General features: G+C 30.7%; 1 protein-coding gene across 24 annotated transcripts in view; it reads right to left on the minus strand.

The window, feature by feature from the left end:
• SOX6 (SRY-box transcription factor 6) overlaps nucleotides 1-25,423 on the minus strand; it is a 552,718-nt gene that overhangs the window by 218,511 nt on the left and 308,784 nt on the right. For all 24 annotated transcript variants that reach the window (XM_036220747.1, XM_036220749.1, XM_016139566.2 and 21 more), the window contains one exon: nucleotides 15,500-15,589. In XM_036220747.1, coding sequence (XP_036076640.1) covers nucleotides 15,500-15,589 — 90 coding nt within the window. The remainder of the gene's footprint in view (nucleotides 1-15,499; nucleotides 15,590-25,423) is intronic.

Here is a 25,423-nt window from a genome sequence, read left to right on the forward strand (position 1 = left end):
CACGACAGCTGCATATTTAAACAGTAGAGATGGTTTAATTAACTGGAGTAAAAATGTATTCTTGAGACCAGATAAAACTAGTTTCCTCATAAATATATAAGTTAGAAATTTCTATACATAAATTTCGAAGTAGTAAAAACCTACCTGTTTACAATGTGAAGATACATATATATACTTCGAAATTTTAAAATAGGTTTAAACCTTCAATTAAAAAGGATGCTTACAGCCAATTTTAGAAATGTCTTGTATTCGTAAAGATCTGTATGTGTTTTCTATAATCACTCTTTTATAAATAACTACACATTTCTAACAAATCTTTTCCAATAATCTCTATTTCTGAATCTATTTGAAAAGTTGGTCACAGACAGAAGCCACGTGAACATGTATGGTTTTGATTCCATCTATACTGCTGCCCTAATTCTTGTGGCTTTGGACCCATTCCAGATGTTCTGCCTTACTCTGTGGCTTCTATTTCAGATCCCTTTTCCTGATTCATTGCATTCTCCTGATTGACAAACAGATTTAGATATGAAAACAAACAGTTACCTGCCTGTAATTGGTTTCTAACAGCTGCACTGTTGTAGCACTTCTAAACCGTGGTGAAGGTACCACCTAGAGAAACTTCCTTTTAGTTCAGGGGTGGGTGTGTGTGTTCAGTTTGCTTTACTTTTGTTTTTTGTTTGATTTTTACCATTCGGGAGTCTTCACTGTTCATCAACATATTCAGTAACTTCGGTGTACACATCATTTATATATTTTATAAACTGAAATTTATATTCTTATTTTTTCACTCTCCACAAATGAAATTTAAATAAGAACACACTGGATTTTAGCTTTCTAAACTGATATGCTTTTGAACTGAATTTAGAATAGTCTTCAAAAAAAATAAGAGTCATTTAGTTTTTACTGATTTAATGTGAAGCATAATACTACTTCCTTGGTAGATTACAATGTTGGACTAGAAGTAATAAATTATTATTATATTTTTAATAGTTTATCTCATAACGTCAATTGATGTATGTGAACTATATAAAACTAGTTACAATACAAGCTACTACTTACATATTACAAACAATTGCAACTCCCTCAACACATCAGAATGAGACTAGGACTTGAATTTTAAAATTCCTGTGGAAATCAAATGTATTTTAAGTATCAGCTCTGATTATTTAATCAGACAACTTGCATTTTGCCCTGGCTAATTTTGAAGGCTGATAATATTTTACTCATAAAAATAATTGTGCACCTGTTGTGATGGAAGCCTAGTTAAACAAATGTTAATAGGAATGTAACTCTTTGCGTTAAGCATAAAAACACAAGTCTCTCATTACTATTATTTGGAGAGATATATTTTTAAAGCCACAGAATAGATCTCATTTTAAATTTCATCTTTTCCATGGTACTAGTGAGATATTTAAGAATATTATTAAAACAAGTATGACAAATAGTTGCATATTAACTTGAAAGGAAACACTAGATGATGTCTACCAAAATGAATACAGAGTTCCTCTTTCCATTTAATTCTACTTTCTTCCACTTTTCTGTATTCCTTGACCAAACCATTTTAATAATAGTGAATTATTTCTGTGAAACGTGTACTTTTCTTACTAGTTTATGATCAAAGGAGAAAATAAAATGTGGGCCTACAAAAGCTGTATCCCTCTTGCACTCTCCTTATTTTCAGACCCTTTTCAGCATTAGAGATCTTTTTCAGTACCCAAATTTAAAAAATGCTAGGCACTCATGGAAGAGACACAATCAGACCTTTCCTTTGTGGATTCTACTATTTTGTACAGCCGTTCAAGGAGCTACCTACTTGTGTCTATTCAATCCATTTTCAGGTGTAATCAACCCCTAAGTACTGAAAAAAGCCTTGAGAAAAAATAATCTGTCTGAAGTTAAACAAGCTAAATTTTGAGCTCTGTTGTACACATCTCTCACTGACTTCTGTTAAGACTGGGGTCTTGCAATTCGTCCAGCCTCTTTAACGTTCTATTTCAAAGGCAATTTTATTCAAAATTATCTAAACTTCTGAACCTTATCTTTTACAATGTCAGGTTCATTCTCATTTTATTTTGGTTAGGGCAATACAAGTTTATAAGTAGAGTTAAAAAAACGTGTTTTTGAAATGACCTAAATTCTCTGTAGTTTTCTTTTCCAATAGTTTAATGCAAACATTGGATTGAAGAGGAATCACAAATAAACGAAATAATTACATCAAATTTCCTCAGTGCATTAAATATGCACTCAATAGTAATTACTAACAGTAGCCACACGTTTAAAAATGTAGAGAATAATGCACAATTTATGTCTATTTCAAGAGTCTTATTCATAAAAACACCATTTAGATGAAAATACACACATTTTATTAAGTGGTTAGCTTTATAATTTTTTTTTTTTTTTAATTCAGACAAATGACCTAAATAGTGAGTTGTGTGGGAGGTCTACTACTATGGGCCAGCTCTTAATGTGACATACACTCCCATGAGGATTTGGTCAAGAGCTGACTATAGGGTAATAAAACACCCAGGGCATACTCTGGCACCTGGGGTGCTAGGCACAGAACATTCCTGGGCCTATAAACAGCGTTGGGATTAATTACTATCCCACGCACTTTCTTCCAAGAAATCAACTGTATATAAATATTATCACAAAGGTATATTTTTAAATTATACATTGTTCAAACAAAAAAGACTAAAGTAAAATAGAGTAAATTAATAAGAATGGTATATAAAATTTTAAAATCTTTTTCATACTATTTTAAATTTACTGTCTATGTGTAACTTTTAATTATAAAATAATAAATTCATATGTATTAAATTCTCATATATCATAAATGTTACACTAAAAAAATTTATAGCAACTGTGGGTTCAAAAACATTACATGTGAAAATCCTATTTTAACAGCAAGACTTCTAATTTTTTTCTACCACTATAATAAAATGCCAAAACCAAAATTGAACAAAAAATCTCTTAAAATTTTGGGTAGGAAAAATTTACTTCACTTAAAAAAGTTGATTTAATAATACTACAAGAGCTTGGGAGGCATACGATAGCTACACTATTTGTAACGATAAGATGGGAATGAAGCCAACTAGGTTAGTGTTCACCAGGCCTTCCTTTCCTGAAAAATGTGAGTTAATTATCAAGAAAGTGAATATCACTTTTGGTTAAGCATGGGTGATAACGCTGATCGCTTGGACTGCTAGAACTTCTGCTCGATTTTATACATATCTAATCATTTCCTACGAAATAATTTGTGCTACAAGAGGTAATGAATTGTTCAAGGTGCCTGTAGGTAGCACATAACCAAATGCACTTGTTCCTTTTCCTACTGGCAAACTACTACTTACTGAGGACCAACTTTGTCAATCACTTTACAATCACTGACAGTAATCTTGAAATACATGTATTGTTTTCAACTTTACAAGTTAGAAAGCTGAAAGTAAAATAGGTTAAATATGTAGCTCAGTTTACACCGTGGTTCAAAACCACATCTGACCAACTCTACATTTTCTGTTTATTATGCCACAACTCCTGTTCAAGGAAGAAAGTAACTAATTTCATTAAGCCAATCACTTCATTCAAAGTCTTCATAGAATCTTTGAACTCTTAGGGGAACTAATTTGCTTTGTAGTTATTACTGACAAGTAGATTTATCATCAAGGTAATTATGTGCTATAGTCTATTTTAAGATTCTAGTTCAGGGTTTCTCAAAGTGTGGTTCATGGACCCCTGAAAGTCCCAAAGAACTCTTCAAGTTGTTCCTGAGGGTCAATACTGTTTTCATAATAATACTGAGGTATTAACTGGATGTTACAGTATTAACTGGATGTTACAGTGTTGACAATGCAAAAGAATGGTGATTTAAAACTGCTGGTATCCTAGCATGAATCAAAGGCACTTAACTCTACTTGTAGTCGTATTCTTCACTACCACATACTTGTAGAAAAATGAATAAAAATTTCATTTTAAGAACTTTCTTGATGAAACAATAAAAATAATTAATTTTATTAAATAGTAACTTCAAAATATGCATATTTTTATTGTTCTGTATGATGAAATGGGAAATACGTCTGCTGATTATTATACCTAAGTCTGAGTTATTTCAAAGAGAATCACCTGTGCTATTGAGTTGTGAGCTAAAATCTTTTCATAGTTTTTTGCATAGACACCAATTTTATTTGAAAGAACAACTAAGGGACAAAATATCATTATTCATACTTCAATACTGGCAAGTGAGCCTGCCATTTCAAGATAAACAATTGATAGTATTGGTTATAATAACATATTTCGAACTTTTAAGGGAAAATGCAAATTTCAGAAATCTTTTATATACCGTCATTAGCAAGACAGTTTCAAAAAACTTAAAAAGTTTTTCTGACAAGATTGCTGGTGATAGTAATGTGTAATTTTTTGATACTTATAATGAAATGTACCAACATAAGATCTATATAATTTAGTGTAATCTAAAAGACCAGTACATGATGTTACAAAATTATACATGGAATAAAAGATTCACTCAAAGTTCAACTTGGACCAATGGATTTTAACATAAAAGTATTAAAAGTTCATTAATATGGTTTCAGATCCTACACTGAATCTAACCCTTAAGAAACTACTACTTGTGAAATTTAGTGTAGTATCAAAGAAGAATATTCACAATCACATAAAAAAGCTGTAAGATACATCTTTATTTTTCAACTATATATCAATATTAGGTTAGATTTTCTTCACATACTTCAATCCAAACATATTGCAACAGATTGCATACAGAAGCAGGTATGAGAGTCTAGTTGTCTTCTATTTTAAACCACGCATTAAAGAGAATTGTAAAAAATATAAAACAGTACCACTATTCTCACTAAATTCCTTTTATTTTAGAAATGATCATTATTTTTCACAAAAATGAGTTTTATGTTAATATGTAGTGGGTTTACTATCATAGCTTTTAAGTGAATTAATAAATATATTTTTTTAAATTTCCAGGTTTAATTTCGAACACAATAAACATTAGTAGAGATAAGTCACAGGAACAAAGATTTTTAGAGTCCTAAATACATTTTAAGAGTCTTGACATCAAAAGTTTGAGAACAGCAGTTTGTTATTCTATCAATAAATATTTGCTGTTTCAAATACTAACCTATGCCAAATTTTGACAACTGTTGTTGCCTACCCATATAGCATTTATTGATTCCCTACACCATGTTACCTCAAACGCTACTTATTTCTTTTCTAATCTGCTCAACAAAATTCAGAAGCTAAGTAAATAGTATCCATTTGCTTTTATATAAATAAGGAAACCAACCTCATTTTTCTTGGACTTAACTTTCAGTCTTCTTTTTAACTAGTCTTTTTATTGAAAAAACAATGTATGCACATGGTTTTTAAAAAAATAACTACAGAGCAAATTATAAAGTACAAAATTTTAAAATAGCCCCTTATCCCATACTCTTCTTTCCCACTGCATAGTCAACCTCTGTTAATAGTTTATTAAATATCCTTCCAGCAGTTTTCTCTGTGTGTGTGTGTGCATGTGTGTGTGTGCGCGCACGTACGCATATACTCTCTTCAGCTTTACTCTTAATGGTTCCACAGATACTACTCTCATTTAGTCAATCAATAATTTAGGTAATATGGAGGAGCTATGCTAAAAGTCTCTAAATCAGTGACTCCCCTTTAAGATAACGTAGAGTCAGATTTAAGTTTATGTCCTGCGAGGTACTTTTATTTCACATTTAGCTTTGCTTATCTCTTTTTAGAAGTAAGATGCTAATAAAAATAGGACTAAATTCGCCACCCAGAATGTTGTGAAATCAGCATTCCAAGTTATAGGAGAAATATCTTTCAGTTTTCCCAAACATATTTTAATCCCAGATTCCTATTCTGCTGTCATCCTTTATTTCACTACGAGTCATACTCCAATCTACAGGTGTGTATTAATGTATGGATGATGGCTGGATGGATAGATGGATGGATGGATGGATGTTAAAAACTATCTTCAATTCTGGGTTTATATACTAATACTGAAATACAAATCATTTGTATTCAAAGAATATGAGCTACTTTAACAGAGAAAGGTTCCACCATCAGCCTAAATCTAACACACATCATTAAAGCTCCAGTATGTTTTCACTAATTCCACACAGGAGGATTACAGATGTCCTGCTAGCTACCATTTCCTGGTAAGCAATCTGAATGGCTTCCAGGAAATTGCTAATGACCTTCATTTTACTTAAAATCTAGGCTGCAATTAGTAATAGTTTTTCTTCTCCATGCTGGTTATAATGTTTATTTTCATCCCAGTAATCAGCAAGAAAAAAGTGAAATGTCTTGTTTTTGAATTATATCAAAATTCATTCTCTTTTATTTCAATATGTCACCAAATAGACTAATAAATATTTAATGTAATCATAATTGTGTAAGAATATTTTGGATCTTTTTTACTTCATCCTTTCCCACTGTAGGTTGTAGCTATTGCTAAAATTAGCCTTTTAAAAATGGAATCGATAGAAATATTTTATAATCAGTGACTATTTTTACATTTAAGAATATTTTATAATTGAAATTTTTGAAACCAGATATAATTTTAAAATAAAATTTTATGTTTTTAATTATAATAATTAACTATTAAAAAAGAAGCAGATTCTTAGTCAATGATTTTAAAATGTGATTCTGTGGTCAACATAATAATAATAAAGAATAATTTTAGCCAGTGTTATATTTATAACTAGAACCTGTTATTAAACTTCAGTATTTTCTTTTATGTAAACATTGATTTCACTAATTAGATCCAACTGATCTTTTCCCCAACATATCGATTTCTTTTAATCCCAACAGTTAACAATGATTCTAATGTATCATAATACTTTAGACCTTAATCATATAGTAGTAATTTTTGCTGGTAGCTTTTGTTTGAATTTTAATTAAGAAGACCTTGTGTCTCCAACCCACGTGGGGTTGGTTTTAATTGCTTGTATGTATATCATACAGACTTCAAAAGAAGTAAAAGATGTTTATAATAGAGAGTACAAAGAGAAGCTTTGAAATGTCTACATTCATGCAAAGTGGTATAATTAAAGAAACTATGGGTGATGCTATGTTATAAAGCATATATATTTGTAAAACTAGTTGCAGTGTGCATTTATTGTTAAGCAAAAGGAATTCATGGGTTTTGCAATACTTATTCACTATTGATTATAAGACTACCAAAAGACTGTATGAAATGAGCTAAGCATGCTATTTGGGGGGAATATTGTTCCTTCCTTAGTAATTTACTGTGTGATTTAGAGCGGTAACTTTTCATTTCTGAATAGTGCAGTCCTTATATAGAAAATAAGAAGTTGAGTTACATAATATGCAAAGCCCCTTCAGCTCTAATTTTTTGAGATTCTATGATTCTAGATGTTACTCTGAAGTTCTACGATTACACAGATTTATACAGAAAATAGTGATATTACAGTATTTCACACAAACAGGAAAGTAAAATAATATATGGATATACTCTCAAACACTTTCACAAGCTGGTCACTAGAGTAATATAGCCCTTGTCTTAGAAATAACTATTTAAGAGATCTGTTGTCAAATTAGAATTTATCAAAAATGACTAGAATAACAGTGTCCTGAAGATATAGTAAGAATAGTAATTAAAGACCTAGGAAAGTTTGGCCTAATAGATGTTAGCTGGTTGAAGTTTTGTTGACTAGAAGAGGATAAGATTTGTTTTGTGTTGTTTTAAGAAGGTAAGGTAATGGGGAATTTTTAATATACAAAAGAACTTAGGAACAATTAATGACTACCTGACATTGATATAGTTGGACTGCATTAAGAGAGAGTGCCTTAAATATTGTAGGTATTCAATAAATACTTGAATGAATAAATGAATGGATGTATTAAAAATAACATCAGTTGGAATTTGGCTGTGGAAAATTTTGCTGTTTTAGAGAGTATTTGTTTATTTATTTCCTGTTAATAAGTAATACAGTTAGTAATTTTAAAGGTGTTTTATTGTTTACAAAAGAAAGAGTAATAAAATATCTGTTATTTAATTTGATCCTTATAGCAACCCAATAGAAAAATATTATTTTATTAATTTTACATATGAGTAAAATGAAACAGAGAAATTAGTTTGGGTCAATTACAAAGTTGTAGAGTTAGGGTTTGAATCCTGGCCTCTAAAGCCTGTTTAATACAGCACAGAGCAGCTTCCAAATTCTTGTCTTAGAATTCAGAAGTAGGGACAAGGGGACAGCAGGCTCTGAGCTGTTCTTCACTCCCACAACACACAAACAAACAAAAATAGTTCTTCTTTTACCTTTCGCTATGTAAGCGAGGCAGTATAGTGAAGCAGAAGTGGACATAGGTAATGCAATTTCTCTCTATAGTAGTATTTATCTTGAGCTATATGTGAATGAGAAATGAGGGTGGAATAACATCGTAGAAGGATACAAGGTAAAACAAAAGTACAAGTAGGGTCTGTAACTCATTTGTCCGTTTGAGTTGTACCAAAGGAGTGAGAATATCAGGATAGTTATGATTATGAAATATTTCTAAATGCAATGGTGATATATAAATGATGTCTAGAGCATTAAGATTTATCTTCTGTCTCCATGGATGGGTCTAGCCTGCCATAGTTTATAGAAGAGAATTTTAGTCAGCCTCCTGTTTTTGCACGTATGCCCCTCAGTGCTGTGTCTGGCATCTCGTTGGTGTGAAGGCGCCTCCCTGGGCAGTGTGCCAGAGAAACAGTAATGTTGGTTGTTTGAGTTAGCACAAACTGTTTGTGCTCATGTTTGTCAAACACACAGATGATAAGAAAGACAAAAAAATAATAATTATGTGATATGAACCAAATAAGTAAAATAGTGTTTTCCTTCCTTGGTCATTTATGATTAATCATTTCAATATTTACATTTAGTGATTAAGGTAGATGTGCTGTAGGTATGTTCTTCTGAAGCTTAGAAAAACGACAGTCTCTGATAGGGAAAAAGTGATTAAACAAATGCTTTTAAATAGAAAATTATACAAATGTTTCACAATATTTTTCAAAGCCACTGTTGAAACACAATTATTTATTATATTTATTTAACTATTATGCCTGAGAGGTTTGTTCTAGGGCATAAACATTTCTGCCACACTTTACTATTAAAGACTTTAAGTATTACTATCCCTGTCACTTCATTAGTCTTGTTACTAAGAGAAGTAAAATTAGGAACTGTGTTGCATTAAACAGTACAAACATATTACGGTTGCACTTGGCACAAATACTGAATTAAAAATGTGAATTTATTATGATATTGCTACTGTGTGCCACTGAGAGCCTGGTTTTGTTTTTAGTTTTGATCGCAAACATAAATCTTTGGAGAAGAACACAGGAAAAGTCATGTTTTTTTTTTCAGTGCATGATAGATCTTTGAAGATCAAATAGTGTAGGTTATTCTCAAGGTAACTTAAGTAGTGCTGTTATCACCAAAGGGTCAGAACGGAACAGCATTCCCATAGAATTAGTGTTCTGCGTCACAAGTTACTATCTTACATATCAATTCTCTCTCCTAGTTTATTCACTTTTATAGTAGGAGCCTTAAACTGTATCTAAGTATTCTGATTGCTTAATCCATATATTGCTCTTTCTACAGAACACTCATTTTTTTTTTTTTTTTTAGAAATAGTAAATCATAGTTACTAGAGCTTTCTCTTGTAGGCAATCACAGGACTATAGTGATTTTCCAAGAGCTATGACTGTACACTTTACATTTTCATTTATAAATAATTTTTTCTTTAATTTCCACTTTAAAATTTACAGCAATTTGTACATCTGAGAGAACATAAAAAACCTGGAAATATTTAAAGGCAAATCATCTGCTACTTTTCAACTCCAATAAAATCAGCAAGTTCACATACCTAGTGGTTCTTTCTGTCTCATTAGAAAAATGGTTGAAACAGCAATCCATCAATGTTTAGATTTTCTGTATTTTGAAAATTTGAATGCTGCTACTGGAAAGGATACTACTATGAAAACATGGTGGGGTTAGGGACAGGATTTTTCTCTTAAAGAATATTAGACAAAACTCAGATGCAGACCCACTGAAAATTTATGATTCAGTGTTTCTCAACGTCAGTAATTCTCAGTGAGGATTTCAAAAATATTGCTTTATTTCATTTAAATAATAAGACTTTTACTTGAAAACATTGTTTTTTATAAGTAAAACCTTAAAAGGAGATGATTAATGTATTATTTTTAAATGTGGTAATAGTAAACTCTGCATTAAAGATGCATTTTTCAGTACTGTTCTTATCCATTCTACTGCCTACACTTTAATTCTCCCTCCAGCACCTAACCCATAACATAGAATTTTCTAAAGGTGGTGACAGAGGTCATGTTTCCTCTCTTCCCTAGCTTCATTACACTCTTGAATCCAAAAGAAGATGTAAAGTTAAGAATGACATATATACATAAGATTGGTTAGAATATAATATAAATACTGACTATTTAGAAAATAATGACTGAAGATTTCAAAAGCTCAAATTTATGGGATGCATAAAGCTATTCATTTAAATATATTTATGGCCCAAAATGCCTTTATTATTAAATTTAAAATATTTAAGAATTTAATTTAGAAAATTAGAGGGTATCAGGAAAAAAAAAGAAAAGAAAAAGTACAAGGAAAACAAGGGAGAAATAACAAAAATAAAAGTAAGATTAAGTAGTTGGCATACTGAAAAGCAGCAGAATTGACAAAGAAATGTAAAAAGTGGATCCTTACCAGAGACTTGAGGAAGGGGATAAACAGAAAAATCACTGGCAAGTAAAATTGAAGGACAAAAGGGAGAGAGCACAAATATGCACAATTTAAAATGGAATATATAACAGCAAATTAATAGAAAACTTAAGTGATACTACATTTTAAATCAATATTAATGTATTGATTTAGTGAAATGTGTAATTTTCCAGGAAATTTTTTCCTGGAAAAACTGACTTAAAGAGAAATAAAAACTGTAAAAAAAAAAATTTATTTCCAAAGAAACTCTAAGCCTAAATGTTTTATGGTATATTCCTTCAAAATTTCAAGGAATAATTAATTTCCATGTTATCTGAGCAACATTTTACATAGCCTAGAAAAAAAGAAAAATCTTTCCAATTCAAATGTGAATGCTGGTACTGAAAATTAACAAAGATAGTACAAATAAATAAAAACACAAACTAATCTCATTTATGATTACAGATACAAAAATAACAACTGTAATATGAGCAAATAAAATTATGCAGTACATTAAAACAAGACTACACCATGACTAATCAGGGTTTATGTCATCAATAAATTTGAAAAACAAAATCACTAAGATATGCCATAAAATAAAATGCAATTTCTCATAGAAACTCTTAATAAACTATGGCTAGAATTATTTTAATAATAAAGAATATCTTGAATCAATAGTCAACATAATACTGAATGCTGAAATATTAAAACAATTCCATAAATTAAAAACTACACAAAATACTTTCCATCACCTATATAACTTAATATTATTTTTGACAATCTAGGCAGTATAATAAGAAAAGAGGTGGGAAAAAAAGGTACGTATAAGAGAAAACATATCAGCTGAAATATGACTGAACCTAATAAGTTTTATAAAGATAGAAGTTATAAAATGAACCAGCAAAATTCACTAGCTTCCCTAAACATAGTAACAAAAAGAAAATAGAATGAAGAATATCTCATTCACAAGTGCAAGTAAAAATATTAAAAATTATAAAGAAACAATCAAAAGAAATGCCCCGAATCTGTATTTTCAAAACAAAACATTGCACCTAGGAATACCAAGAGCTTTAGGCATAAAAAACAAACAAACAAAAAACAACAAAAAAAAAACATTGTTGAGGGACATAAAAGAATTTAATAAATGATTCTGAATGTAAAGATACAATACTAAAAGATGTCACTTTACCCCATAGTTGTATATAAGGGTGATACAACCTTTTAAAATTTCACTTTTTAATTTCAATTAACAGTTTAATTACAAGTCTAAAATAAACTTTAGAGAAATATGCAAATACTTTAAAGAAAAATTATGAATGTGGTCTTACAATACCTATTGATCAAAGATACTGTAAGGCTACAGGATTAATATATCATAGAACAAATAAAAGTTTAGATAGATCAATCGAATTAGAACCAAAAACTGAGAAATGATTCCAAATATGCAGCCCGTATGTAATAAAAGATATTATTTCAAATCATAAGTAATGATTGATTGTTTAATAAATGATACAGAAACATTTGATTAACTGAGAAAAAAATTAACTTATACCTCTGGATGAAATTATACATCAAAATATATTCAAGAGGAATTAGAGTTAAAAATATAAGAATACTGTCAAAGACTGAAAGAAAATATAGAGAATATTATCTAACCTCGGAGTATGGGGAGGCTTTCTAAACAAACCTCCAACAACGAAAAAAAGAGGCATTAAAAAGGAAGGGAAAGATTTGACAATAAAACCATAAAGAAAATGACAATTTATAACATATGACAAATAAAAGTTAATACCATTAAAATATACATTTAAAGTATAACGAAACCAGAAGAACTAGACAAATAAATTCAGAAAGGAAGAGACATTTAATAGAAATAAATTTATGTAAAAATCTTCATTCTCAATAATATCAAAGAAATTCAAAATAAATCAGCAATAATATAAGATTTTCCCCTATCGAACTGGCAAGAAACTTTTAAGTTAATAATACTTGTTAGAAAGGGTGAGGAAACTTGCAGATACTGCTGGTGGGAGCATAGAACACTATACCCCTTCTGAAGGGCAATATGGCAATATGAATTAAAGCCTTTTAAAAAAGAACATACTCTCTGACGCAGAAATTTCACTTTTTAGGAATATATTCTAAGAAAATAACCACTAATTAATACTGAAAAAGTATTATGTTATTCATGCTTAAGCTTTTCTTTATCATGACAGACATAAAAACAACTGAAATGTTGAAAGAAGACTCAATTATTACATTACTAGAACCCTACTTTATCCAATATTGTCTACAAATAAAAATAATATTTTAGAAAATGACCTAATTACAGGAAAATTCACAATATATCTTACGTGAGAAAAATAGATCACAAAAGAATAATGAAAAGATGACTCTAATTTTAAGAAAACAATTTAACATGCATATGTATAAATTAAAATGGAAATGATAGATAATATAAAATTATAAGACAATTTTAATTTCTTTTGTGTGCGTGATTCTTTATTTTTTACAATAAATATGTATGCATTTTACAATGAGGGGAAATTAATGAGGTATTAAAAATACACAATGTTTGAGATATAATATTGAATACTAATAACCCATGAGAGTATGTATTTCCTGGAGATAGCATTTAGATCACTTTAAAATTTCAGAATAATTATAACTAATTTAGGTGGATTGTAACTGGCCTGATACACTCAGTTTTAGCAGTGGTTGAATCAAACTATGAATACTATTTTAATTTTTTAAATTTTTATTATTGTTACATTTTCTGTAATAATGTTTATGATGACAAAATGTTAGGATGTCTAAAGAGACAATTATGTAGACTAAATCAAAATGAAAATTTAATAAGAATCTTATTCTATGCCCATAAAACTGAGAGTAGCACACAAATGGCAGTTCACATATCACATACGGAATTCAGAAAAAAAAGTTAAAAGAATTGGAAAAGCCTGATTTTGTATGTGTTTTGCTTTCTAGATTTGTATACTTTGACTATCTGAGGCTAGCACAGTTTTTATATTTTAAATTCATAATTAGAATTGAAAACAAAGTAAGATGGAAAGTGGGGGTGGGAAGGGGGAGAGAATATAACTTGATGCTTAAAAACTTGATGTTGCATCATAACCTAATAAAATGTTAGCTTCCACATTACTAAGAGAAAGCAAGACCCTCATCATTCATGCTAGCAAAAGCTTTCCTTAGCATAAGTCATTTCTGTTCTAACTGTTATAAAAATCAATGACTTTGGAAAGGGAAGAAAACACAGAATGACGTGCAAAGTAGCACACACCATGTTACTGCAGCTGGATAAAGAATATGCCACTAATGACTTTCTTTCTACCCATCAGTTATAAGTTGAGTTTCTTTTTTTCTTCCAAAATATAGCAAATGGCCTTCATGAGTATAAAATAGAAGTGGTGAAATTCAAATAATATCCACTTTCTATTTGATTTTGATACTGTATTATTTAATGGAATAAATTATTAATTATTCCTTGAGAAAGAGATGACTTCCTTTATTCTTCATTTGAGTTAAACATAACATGCCTGAACACTAGGCAATTTTTAATAATAAATTCAAAATAACATTTTCATCAGAGAGTTATTGCCAAATGTTCTTCTTAAATGAGATATACATGGCGAATATGAAAATTCACTTGAAGTTATTTGATAAATACAGGAAACTAATGTAAGTTTCCAAATTGTCAGTACAAGTCTGAGTGATGACTATCTATAAGGGATGACTGATAGAATTAATTAATGACCATGCATTCTAGTCATGATACCAAAAACTAGGAATATAGCACTTCATCTCCACAAAGGAATCAACAAAAGAGAGTCTGGCAAGAAGTATAACTTCCTGACTAATAGGGTAACTTAATTCTGTAATGTATTGAAATTGTCCATTTCTTAACATGTTTCAGAATAACATCAAGCATACATCTTCAAAAATAAAGATGCTCATTTTCATCAGGGTAATAGGTCATGAAATGTTTAATCTTGTGAAATCTGTTTAAGATTAATCAAACTATGGTCCTATGGGCATGTTAATAAAATTAAAACTTGCCCTCATGAGATCTTTCTTAAGTGCCAGGAGCTATTCTAAAAGCCATACATGTATTAATTGTCTTAATGAGCCCATGAGGTGGGTACTGTTATATCTCCATTTTAGATACGAGGAATTCAAAACTTAGAAAAGATTAGTGATTTTCCCAAAGTTGCTCATCTAGTAATTGACGGAGACAGGATTTGAAAAGGTAAACAGGCCTCACAATCTACCTATAAACCATAATGTACAGCATATTCCATAAACTCTTTTTTTATAGGTGCTATGGTTGACCCTTTTTGATTAGAAGAAATTCAAATTAATGATTTGGATTCATAAATTAAGCTATTATTATGATTTCAAAAGGAAAAACTAAAATTGTCTTTAACTTGATTTGTTCTTCGTCTTTGATACATTTTATTTCATTTTCATTATGTTAAATAAATTATGAAGCAGTTTAGCCTATAAGTTATATGTTTATAGACTATAATAAAAAGAGGGCAAATTTTTCATTCTGTAAATATTAGAAAAAATAAAAGTTCAAGGACATACTAACATTTGCCCTCTCATAAATAAATAAATATTAGAGATAAGAATTTAATATTAGGTTACAGAAGATCAGTTAATGCTTTGTTATATAAAATAACATCTCTACATTGGTATGTTTGATATTTTGTATACTGTACCTTTAATTTCTCCAAGAAGTTCACTGGTATTTAGTCTTTCCATTTTTTCCTTCCAATCTTTTGAAAGTAGTTTTTCCATGCAAGAGGAATCTATTAAATTGAAAGAATAAATATTAAAATAGTACATGAACGTTTTACGAGTACTGAAATATTACAAATCCAAAAGACCAGTTTATTAAAAAATTTTCTCATTTAAAAATGATCAGAGCAATTTTTTTGTTGTTTTAACCTGAGAATATAGGCAAATATATTACTATATTATTAAAGACCACAACTAAATTTATTTTTACCAGAAGATTATTTAAACTATTCTCAGGGAAAGAAGATAATGCTCAATAATATTATCTTGGTATTATAATTATAATTCTATTAACACTCAGTCAACATTTATTATTTCTTAGACTGATAGAACAGAAAAGGGACTCTTTCTTAAGGGTTTAAGTTTAAATAATATTTATTTTAATCCAGGTGCTCATTTTTTAAAGCCAAGCAAAATCTGTATGCTATTTAGGGAAGAATGACAATTCTCCAAGGGAGAAGATACCAATCAACCTGTAACCATTTGTCCTTTAAAAAGAAATAAACATATAGCAACTTTTGTAAAACACCCATTTAGAGCAAAGAAAATAAAGTCAAGATAATGAAAACTGCTGATACTTTTCTTTTATATAGAGATGCATATTCTTTTTAAGAAAATACTTATTTAAACACTATTTGTCCCTATTGCATTTCTAAATAGCATACTAGAATATAGGGAGTGATTGTTTTTGTTTCTATAAAGATTCATAAAGGTTTAAGAAATCTAAATTTCCCAATATTCTAATAACTAGCAAAGTTTTCTCAATGAGTTCTTTTTTCCTCTCTATTCAGACTTGCAACTGAAGCTACTGCATACAACTATTTACATGTATCTTTTAAGCCTCAAATCTTAACAAATAGGCCACATCTCCAAAAAGGGAATGCAATTTTAAATACTAAATCCTTAGCGCAAAGCATACTCCCATTAAACTTTAACATTCCAAGTGTCAAAATTCTGATAACTTCTTCTTAGAATTATATTTAAAATCATTACTCCAAATCCAAATGCCTTTCCTCTCCCATATCAGTACCTATCTCTTCGGCATTTTCCCTTTCTTTTTTTCTTCAACTTCTAAATCCTCCTTGGGTTTTTCAGAATGACAGAAAGGTCAAGATGGATCTAAAGGGTTTCAGAAACCAGATAAGGTTTCGAAAAAGACAGTGAGCCCTGGGTAAGAGATGAGAGGACCACTGCATGGTTAGAAAGTATTGGTGAAAACAATTAACATTTGTCCATGACATGATCAATCAATCAAGGAATGGATGAAATCCAGATCAGCGTGTTGTGAAAAGGCTGATGAAGAACAACCATACTAGCTTGCTATCACAGAAGCTAAAGTTCTTTGTAAATAGAAGTCAGCTTGATTCTATTACGTGAAAGCTCCCTTCCCCCTCTCTTACTTCTTCCCTTCTTTACTGCCCTCCTTCTTTCCTTCCATTCTTTCCTATTAAAATTTTCTTAGGCTTCAACAAGTGATCTACCACTGTGATTAAAAACTAGATTCTGAGGAACCTTCCGATAGGGCCTATATGCATATGCACACGTTCAGTTTGTGTTTAATTTTCAGAATGATCTCTTGCTACTTTTACTTTAATTTCAGAAACGAGGTGTATACTTTGTTCTATACATATTTTGTTTTTAGGCTAAAGCCATTAAAAAAGATAATACTGAGTTTGAGAGCTATGAAACCAATCTTTAAAGCCATGCCATGCCGATCAGAGATTACTTTTTCTTAAATTGAGTTTAAATTTCTGACAGAGATTGATATAACATCAGATCATAGATAAGAATAATCAACATTTTCAACTTCCTATCCTATCTAGTTTTGTTACTTTTTCTTTTACTCTTTCAATTATAAAATTGTACTAAACTGCTAATTACTGATATATATGCTAAAGCATAACTCATTTGGTTAAAATTTGAGTGGAGAGTAGATATTATAATACTCAAAGACAAAAACCCAATTTATTAGTAATGAGCACAAACCCACAGAAAGTTCATAAACTAGAATTAGATATACACTAATCGTAAAACAGGCTAAAATATGTCTCTCATTTCTATAAATAGAACTGAAATCTTTCTGAGCTCTAGGAAAAGAATGCTGAAACTTCATGGGAGAAAAATAGAACTATATGGACAACAGGAACGAACACTTCAAACATAAATCAACCCATGTGGACACAGCTTTACAAAAAAGCTACTCATTTATAAAATGGTTAATAACTTCAAAGCATTTTACATTCCTATTAGAAAATTAATCCTCACCGTAATGCTGAGTTAATCTAGCTATATGAGTTCCCATTTCAGTAGAAGAAATGGGAAAAAATAAAGCATCCTTTGCATGTTGCTATTTATGGCTCCACAAAAATATTTAACAATAATCACAGTTTAATAATATCACAAATTGCCTTTATCTACAGGACAATACAACTCACTACACACAAACTTATCGACATTTAATCTCAACGCTTGGAGATTCCAGGAAGATTCCAAACACTGAGGAAGTCCCTTAGAAAACACTCAGCTTTCTCACCTAATTATCTGACTTGAGAAACCTCTAAGGGCATACCTCGAATAGTACTAAGCTCACTCCATACTTTAAATCCATACTGTAATGTAAAGCAAGTAAGATAAGGGGACAAAGACCAGATGATGCAGATTGTTAACAAATACCGCACAGGCAGAGAAAACTACTGCCACCGCCAAGAGGTTTCTGACTTGAAAGAAAATATGTAATAAAATTATAAATAAAATTTTATATTTTCAGATTCCCCACTCAAAACAATATCCAGGTAAGGGTCCAAATTAAAAATATTCTTTGTGCCACATCCTTCAACATTAATAAGACATTAGTTCTACAGAAGAAATTGTCTCATTCTAATTATCCACAAATGCAAAAAGCAAAGAGGTCAAAGTAAGTGAAGTCCAGTGTACACGGACAGAGTAGGACTGTACACAGTGGTTTTATCTCAGCAGTCAGGCTAGATTCTGAATGTAAAAAAGGACTAAACATCGCCCAGATATTGGATTATTTTACACAGATAATTTTGTTTTACATAATTGACTTGAAGACAACTAATATAGTTATGGTGCATGGTGCCACAGTCCTCAAAACAATGAAATAATATATAGTAATCTATAACCTGAGTTTGACTAGTCATATATTTGTTATTTTGACTGAGTTGTCTTCAGCTAAAAAACAGAAGAGAAGCTGCATATCTTTTGGAAACTAAGATAAAGAACCACAACATTATAGTATAAAAAAAAGTCACGGTAATATGTACATATTAAAAATGAGTGTAAGCTATACACTTCCTTATAAAAGTGGAAAATGCCAAAATTAATTCCCTTTACTTTGAAAGGATTAGCCTGCATAAACCAATACATAGTCAATGACATACGGAACTTTATTTTATTAATCTTGTCCCATTTTTATAAATAATGTGATTTAAAAAGGACTACCAAAAATCAAGAGCTGGATCTCAGTTCTTGCTTATATTTTAATCAAGAACATAAAAAGTTTTGATGTGTTATAAATTAATTCTCAGTTGCATAGCTTTTCTTTTTCCTTTGCAAATTTGAGTTTTTCAAGAATGTTTTTCTAGGAAAAAAGGAATGAAAATTCAGAACTAATTTTTAATAAATAGCTTGCATAATGGATTATAAAGCAATGTTTCTGTTTCCTAAATACCTAGGTTTCAGGCCAGAGTGGTTTATCACTGTAATAATTATTATATAGTACAAGAGAAATTCAAGGTGAGAGTATGTGAGACATACTAATCTATACGATAATATTTTAGGGACAATTTTAATTTTTTTTCTAGTTAAACAAAGTTGCAGTAGTATTAACATTTATTCTGCACGAAATAAAGCTATTTCAAATGGGTCAAAGAGAGTAAATAAGAAATCATCATTAAAACTAAAGCATAGGGGAATAGCAAAAGATAAATGGAAAAAAATTATTGTACTTTAAAATAATTTATCTGTGAATAAACAATTATTATTCCTTTTACCTCAAAGTGATATTTAAAGTTAGAAATGCTCAAACATTAGAAACATGATATAGAAAATAGCTTTAAAATATTTTAGTAAGGAAAAACAATGGCTGCTGCCCCTCTATGCAGAATTCCTACTGCTTTATTAACTCTTTTAAAAAAGAAATATTAAAGCAATTTTATTTTTACCGTAGTAATCATAAGTTTCAAATGCAATAAATTTTCTTTGTATCCAAGAACAACGATAACTTATCAAAGTACACTTGACCTTGGTTTACAAGTAATTCTGACTATATATATTTATATCCCTTCTGACCATCCATTCCACATTTTTCGTTAGGAAACAGAAATGCACATGACGGTTACTGTACATTTTTCCACAATGCTAAGTATTTCGGAATACAGTGGGATAAAATTGGAGCATGGAGAGCTTGAAGAGCACTCTTAAATTTTAATTAAAACCCTCCACGCTCACTAAAAATAATTAGACACTAAAATGTGCCAGTTTTATTTTGAAGTCACTAGAATGTACAAAACATACTCCCTGACGACTGCTTCTGCTTTTCCTTCTATCTCCCTCTCTCCAATGAAACAACTGATTTTCCAAATACAAACAAGGGGGTATAAATAGAGGCTGTTTTCAGGCCTGCTCCTCATGCTGAGAAGCTGAAAGAAAAGACGGCAGAGTGGGTTTTTCAGACTGCACCAAATGAAACGAAAATAACTTGCCTAACCAAGAGTTCGAATCACCGACAAACTCTAGATAAAATTCAGCGTGCAAGAACACCACAAGTTGTATCACTGATCTTTTTTGATCCAAACGTCAAACCTTTAACCTCTTAAATGTTTTTACTATCTTAAAATATCTCATACAATGCTATATTCCATCCTATTTTTAGCCAAGCAGCAAGAGAAAGCATGCCTTTCCCATACAGCAGGGCAATGATATAAACATCAACACAGATGCTCTGCCAGGAAGAGCTGGACTTCTCAAGCACTTGATCATTAAGGAATGCACCAACTGTTTTGGATAATCTCGTGCCAGCTCCCCTTTTGCTCCACACTCCCCTCTGGGAGTGGCCAATCTTGTCCTGGTCCTAATTTTTCATTTTACTCCTCCATAGCTCCCCAGCCATCCCCAAAAAGATGAGAAATGGCATTTATGCCTAGCAATGAAAAAGCAGGCTTACTTCCCCAAACAGACCAAAACTTTAAAACAATTAACCCTCCCCTCTTCTTTCAGATAAATTACTGAGTATAAAATGCAATCTGTTTCCTTTGTTTATTCAATATGAACAATTTGTAAATGACTCAAGGATAAAATTCAGAAAATGTTGTGCTAAATTAGAACCATTATAAACATGCTAATGACTCAATGCTTAAGTAAAACATGCATGATCGGTGTGAAGAAATAGATTTAGTTCCTGTGAAATTCTGTTGTGCTGTCTTAAAACAATTTGGTCATTAAATCAGATATATTCCTTCCAGGAAAAATGTAATAATACAACCACTTTACTAGATAATATACAGAGAGAGAGAGAGAGAGAGAGAGAGAGAGAGAGAGAGAGTGTCTGTGAATAGGAGCCATTGGAAATGTCATTAGAACTGTTAGATGTAAGATTTTGATGTGTTCATAAGGGAAAAAAAGCCCCACTTTTGAAACCTACCAGAAATATACATATATCATCTCATTAGCTACAATATTCTCTTTGCACTGGTTTTACGTACCAAAATCTTTGATAATTTTTAATAGGGACCCCTTTAAATTGGCACTTAACATATATTCATGGAACTCATCTTGATATGCATGTCTAGGTAAAAGGTATCTCTTCCATCTACTTTCCAAGGCTGCTTAGCACCTAGAACAATATCAGAGGGAATCATTCAAAACCAAATTCCTCTCCCATTTCCATCAAAGTACAACTGTTTGGTAGCAGTTGCCAATGACAATGCCCCAAAGAGGGAAACATCCCACAGGTGACTCAGAGGCTCCTAGCCTGCCACCATAGCTTAAAGAAACTTCAATGAGAGTTTAGACAAACACGCCCATTCAGAAATGAAGACACAGTCAAAAAAGTCACTTGCCTTGCTCAAGGTCAAACAGGTGGTGACAGAGCCCTGGTTTTATTAAAATGACTACTTAAATCATTTTTTGAACATTAGTTTTACAGTCTCTGCAATGTAGCAAACAATAGAAAAAGAATAAACTGCTTCAGATATGGAGCGAATCACTCTAGTTCTTTGGGGAGGGGTACTAAAAATTCAAGGTATTGCAGTAAAAGTCAGCAGTGTTCAACAACCAGTTCTCCCATCGACACTCCATTATGCTGTTCCTCCACGCTGCATTTTCCATAATGCCTTATCTTGTTTGAAATAAATCCTTTCTTTTACAGAATATCATCTACTAAGAAATAGTTAAGATGCTATTTAAAAATACCGTGAAACTCGAAAAGTAATTCCTTCTAAATTAGGTTTTATCTTCCCATACAAGAAGCAAATGTGCAGCCTGAGACCTTGGTTTTCACTGTAGCTCACTGCCCACATGTTCGAATTTACCAGTTTTAATGGAGTAAAACTATCCCATTAGAAACTTCAACTGTCCGTATCACTAAAATATTACTTATCATGACATCCTATCATGACCCTACTTTCTGCTGCTCCATTGCCAAAGGCTAAAGTGTTCAAACAATATTATATATTGCATTATATATAATAATTATATATTTAATAATTTAATATATTTAATGTATTGCAGTATATATTATATAACACTGCCAATTATTACATATATATTGAATTATATATATGTAATAATTATATATAGATTTAATATATAAATTTATTGTATTATATACAAAACATATAACACTGTTCTTTGGTTTCTACAACTGTTTGATTTCATTTTTATGTTTTCAAATACATACTTAACTTCTTTTTAAAAACTATATTGGACTGGGGAAATATCTGTGTGCCTACTGTGTCCTTTATTCCTTCTTTTGGTTTTTTGGGGGAAATATCTCTGAATGCCGCTATTGTTGTGATCCAGTCGTCAATCACAGTTCTCTGCTGCCTGCCTGCATCCCACTGCTCCACCCAGCCACAAAGACAGGAATTTGACCCAGTTAGAAGTCTCTGCTGGAGCTATGTGGAAAGGCTCTCTATGCTCAGGTTGGAAGCAATGAGCATGTGGGCCTGGGATTTTCATGGCCGTCCTCCTTGGCACATGAAGAAAGCCTGTCTTCAATAAGAGCAAATAAAGTCAAAAATACAAAGAAAAGCAGAGGGAGCAAAGATTTAAAAAGATAGAGAGAGAAAAAAAAATCTTTACATCATGTTAGTAAACTTACATCCAAAAATAACAAACCAAATTCTGCTCTTGGGCTTCTTGGTAACATAAGCCAATATACTCCTGTGTTTGCTTAAGCTAGTTTGAGTTGGGTTTCTGCCAGTTGCAACTTAAAAAAAAGAACTAAACAATATGAAAATCATAATAAAACCTGTCATACACATTCAAATGTGTTATGTTTCAAATTTTAACACACTGGAAACCACCAATGCATTAACCTGTACCAGCAGCCTAAAATATTTACTAAATAAACCTTGAAGTAAATATCTTACTTTATTGAAAAATATTCAATGACTTTAAAGTAAACTGTTTTAGGACTGCTACTTAAAATTATTTATCTATTTGAATTAGGATTTTCTGATTATATATTATACAGTCATAAGAAAATGCAACAGAAATAAAGTGGAAACTGAGGCTCATTTAAAAAAAAAAAACAACTCCCATCTAAGATCAACAAGCCTCGATTTCAGTTTTGTATTCATCGAAACAGCTTCATTGTTCCAGTTAATTGACTTTACATTTAATGTTATAAAATAAGTTTTTACTGATAAAATATCCCTTCTTAACTGTTCTATTTCTATATTGTCAACCCATAAAAGGTCAATTTAAAACAAGGTTATACAACTTAAGTCGGTTTTAAAGACCCTCCATAATCTAGCCTTTATGATTCATCTCCTATTATTCTTCCTACACGAAACTCTTCAATCTGCTCCAATGAGTACACCAAACGTATCTCACTTTTCTATACAGACACTGTGCTTTTTCACTTTCGCACCTCTGTTGATGACACCCTCCTGACCTGAATGTCTCTCCCACTTTGATGCTTATGAAAAACACTCCTATTCTTCAGTGCCTACATTAAATACCTCCTCAATTAGGCCTTGATTCATCACTTCAAACATAATTTCTCAGCCTCTGAAAAGTAAAATAACACTTGCTGAGCATATATTATCTGTCAGTCACTGTGATTTTTATTTTTTCAAGTATCAACTCAACTCTGAAGTTCAACAACTCTTTCTTGCTATCACTTATCAATTTTACCACCATTTGAGTAAGTACATGGTTAAGTTCATATTGCCATACCCTAACTAAACGTTTTGTTCCCTGGTGGTTGAAGAATGATTCTGATGCCATTTTGTGTTCTTCCATAATACTTAACCCACAGCCATGCGAGCGTAGTAAGTACAAAAACAAATTCCATAATATACTACTAAAAAAGATCACTTTTTTTGTGTGTCAAGCAACAACAGAACTACTTTGTTTTTTAATTAATGATATTAATGTGTAATTTAACACACATCATATAATAAATGTATCTATTTTAAATGTAAATTTGATGAATTTTGTCATTATATATTCGTGTACCTGCCAACCCACAGAAGATATATATAGAACATTTCCAAAAAGTTATTTTGTGCTGGTTTCAGTCAATCATCTATATTCCTCAGGCAACCACTGATCTGATTTCTATTACTACAGGTTATTTTTGCCTATGCTTGAATTTCATAAAAATGAAGTATATGGTATGTATTTTTTTTTGGATATGGATTCTTCCAATTAACATAAAACTTTTGAGATTCAATCATATTGCAGCATCCATTAGCAATTTGGTCCATTTTGTTAATGGTTGGATTTCCATTGTATAAATACACCACAATTTGTTTATCCATTCATCTGTCTGAAGACATGTGAGTGTTTCTCTTTGGGGCTATTAGAAATAAAGCTAACATGAAAATTCATTCATAAGTCTTTACATAAAAATCTCTCTCTTTTTCCCTCTAAAAGTGGATATTCTTCTAAAAGTGGGGTTATTTTGTGCCTGAAATTATAAGAAACTGCCAAAAATATTCTAAAGTGCTTGTATCATTTTATACTTTGACCAACAATGTATAAGAATTCGAATTACTTTACATTCTCATTAATACTTCTTATGTTAGTACATTAATTTTAGTCATTATAATAGGTATATAATGGTATCTCAGTGTAGTTTTAACTTACATTCACATTTCCTTAACATTAAAAATACAGTATATTTTTATATGCGTATCGACCATTTACATATATTCTTTTGTGAAGTGCTCAAATATTCTGCCCATTTTCATATTAAAGTTTGTCTTTTTCTGTTTTAAAAGCTACATGTATTTTGTGAATTTCATATTTACAAAATATATATTTATATTATATTTATACACATATTTAAGTCATTTATTAGATATCTGATATATATCTTTTGTCAAATATATGTATTGTATATATTTTTACCTCATCCGCAGTATGCCTTTTTATTTTCACAAGGTGTCTTCTGCAGAGCTATAGTTTTTCATTTTGATGTTATCCAATTACTGAGTTTTTTCTTTATGAGTAGTGTTTTCTGATTCTCATCTAAGAAACCTTGCCTATACCAAGGTCACAAAGACTCCCTTATCTTTTTTTTTTATAATTTTAGTTCTCTATTTAAGTCTATGATATATTTTGAATTATTTTTTCTGTGTAGGTTTACTTCT

Source organism: Rousettus aegyptiacus, unplaced genomic scaffold (genome assembly GCF_014176215.1).
Source record: "Rousettus aegyptiacus isolate mRouAeg1 unplaced genomic scaffold, mRouAeg1.p scaffold_m13_p_5, whole genome shotgun sequence".
In the NCBI taxonomy this organism is placed as follows: domain Eukaryota; kingdom Metazoa; phylum Chordata; class Mammalia; order Chiroptera; family Pteropodidae; genus Rousettus; species Rousettus aegyptiacus.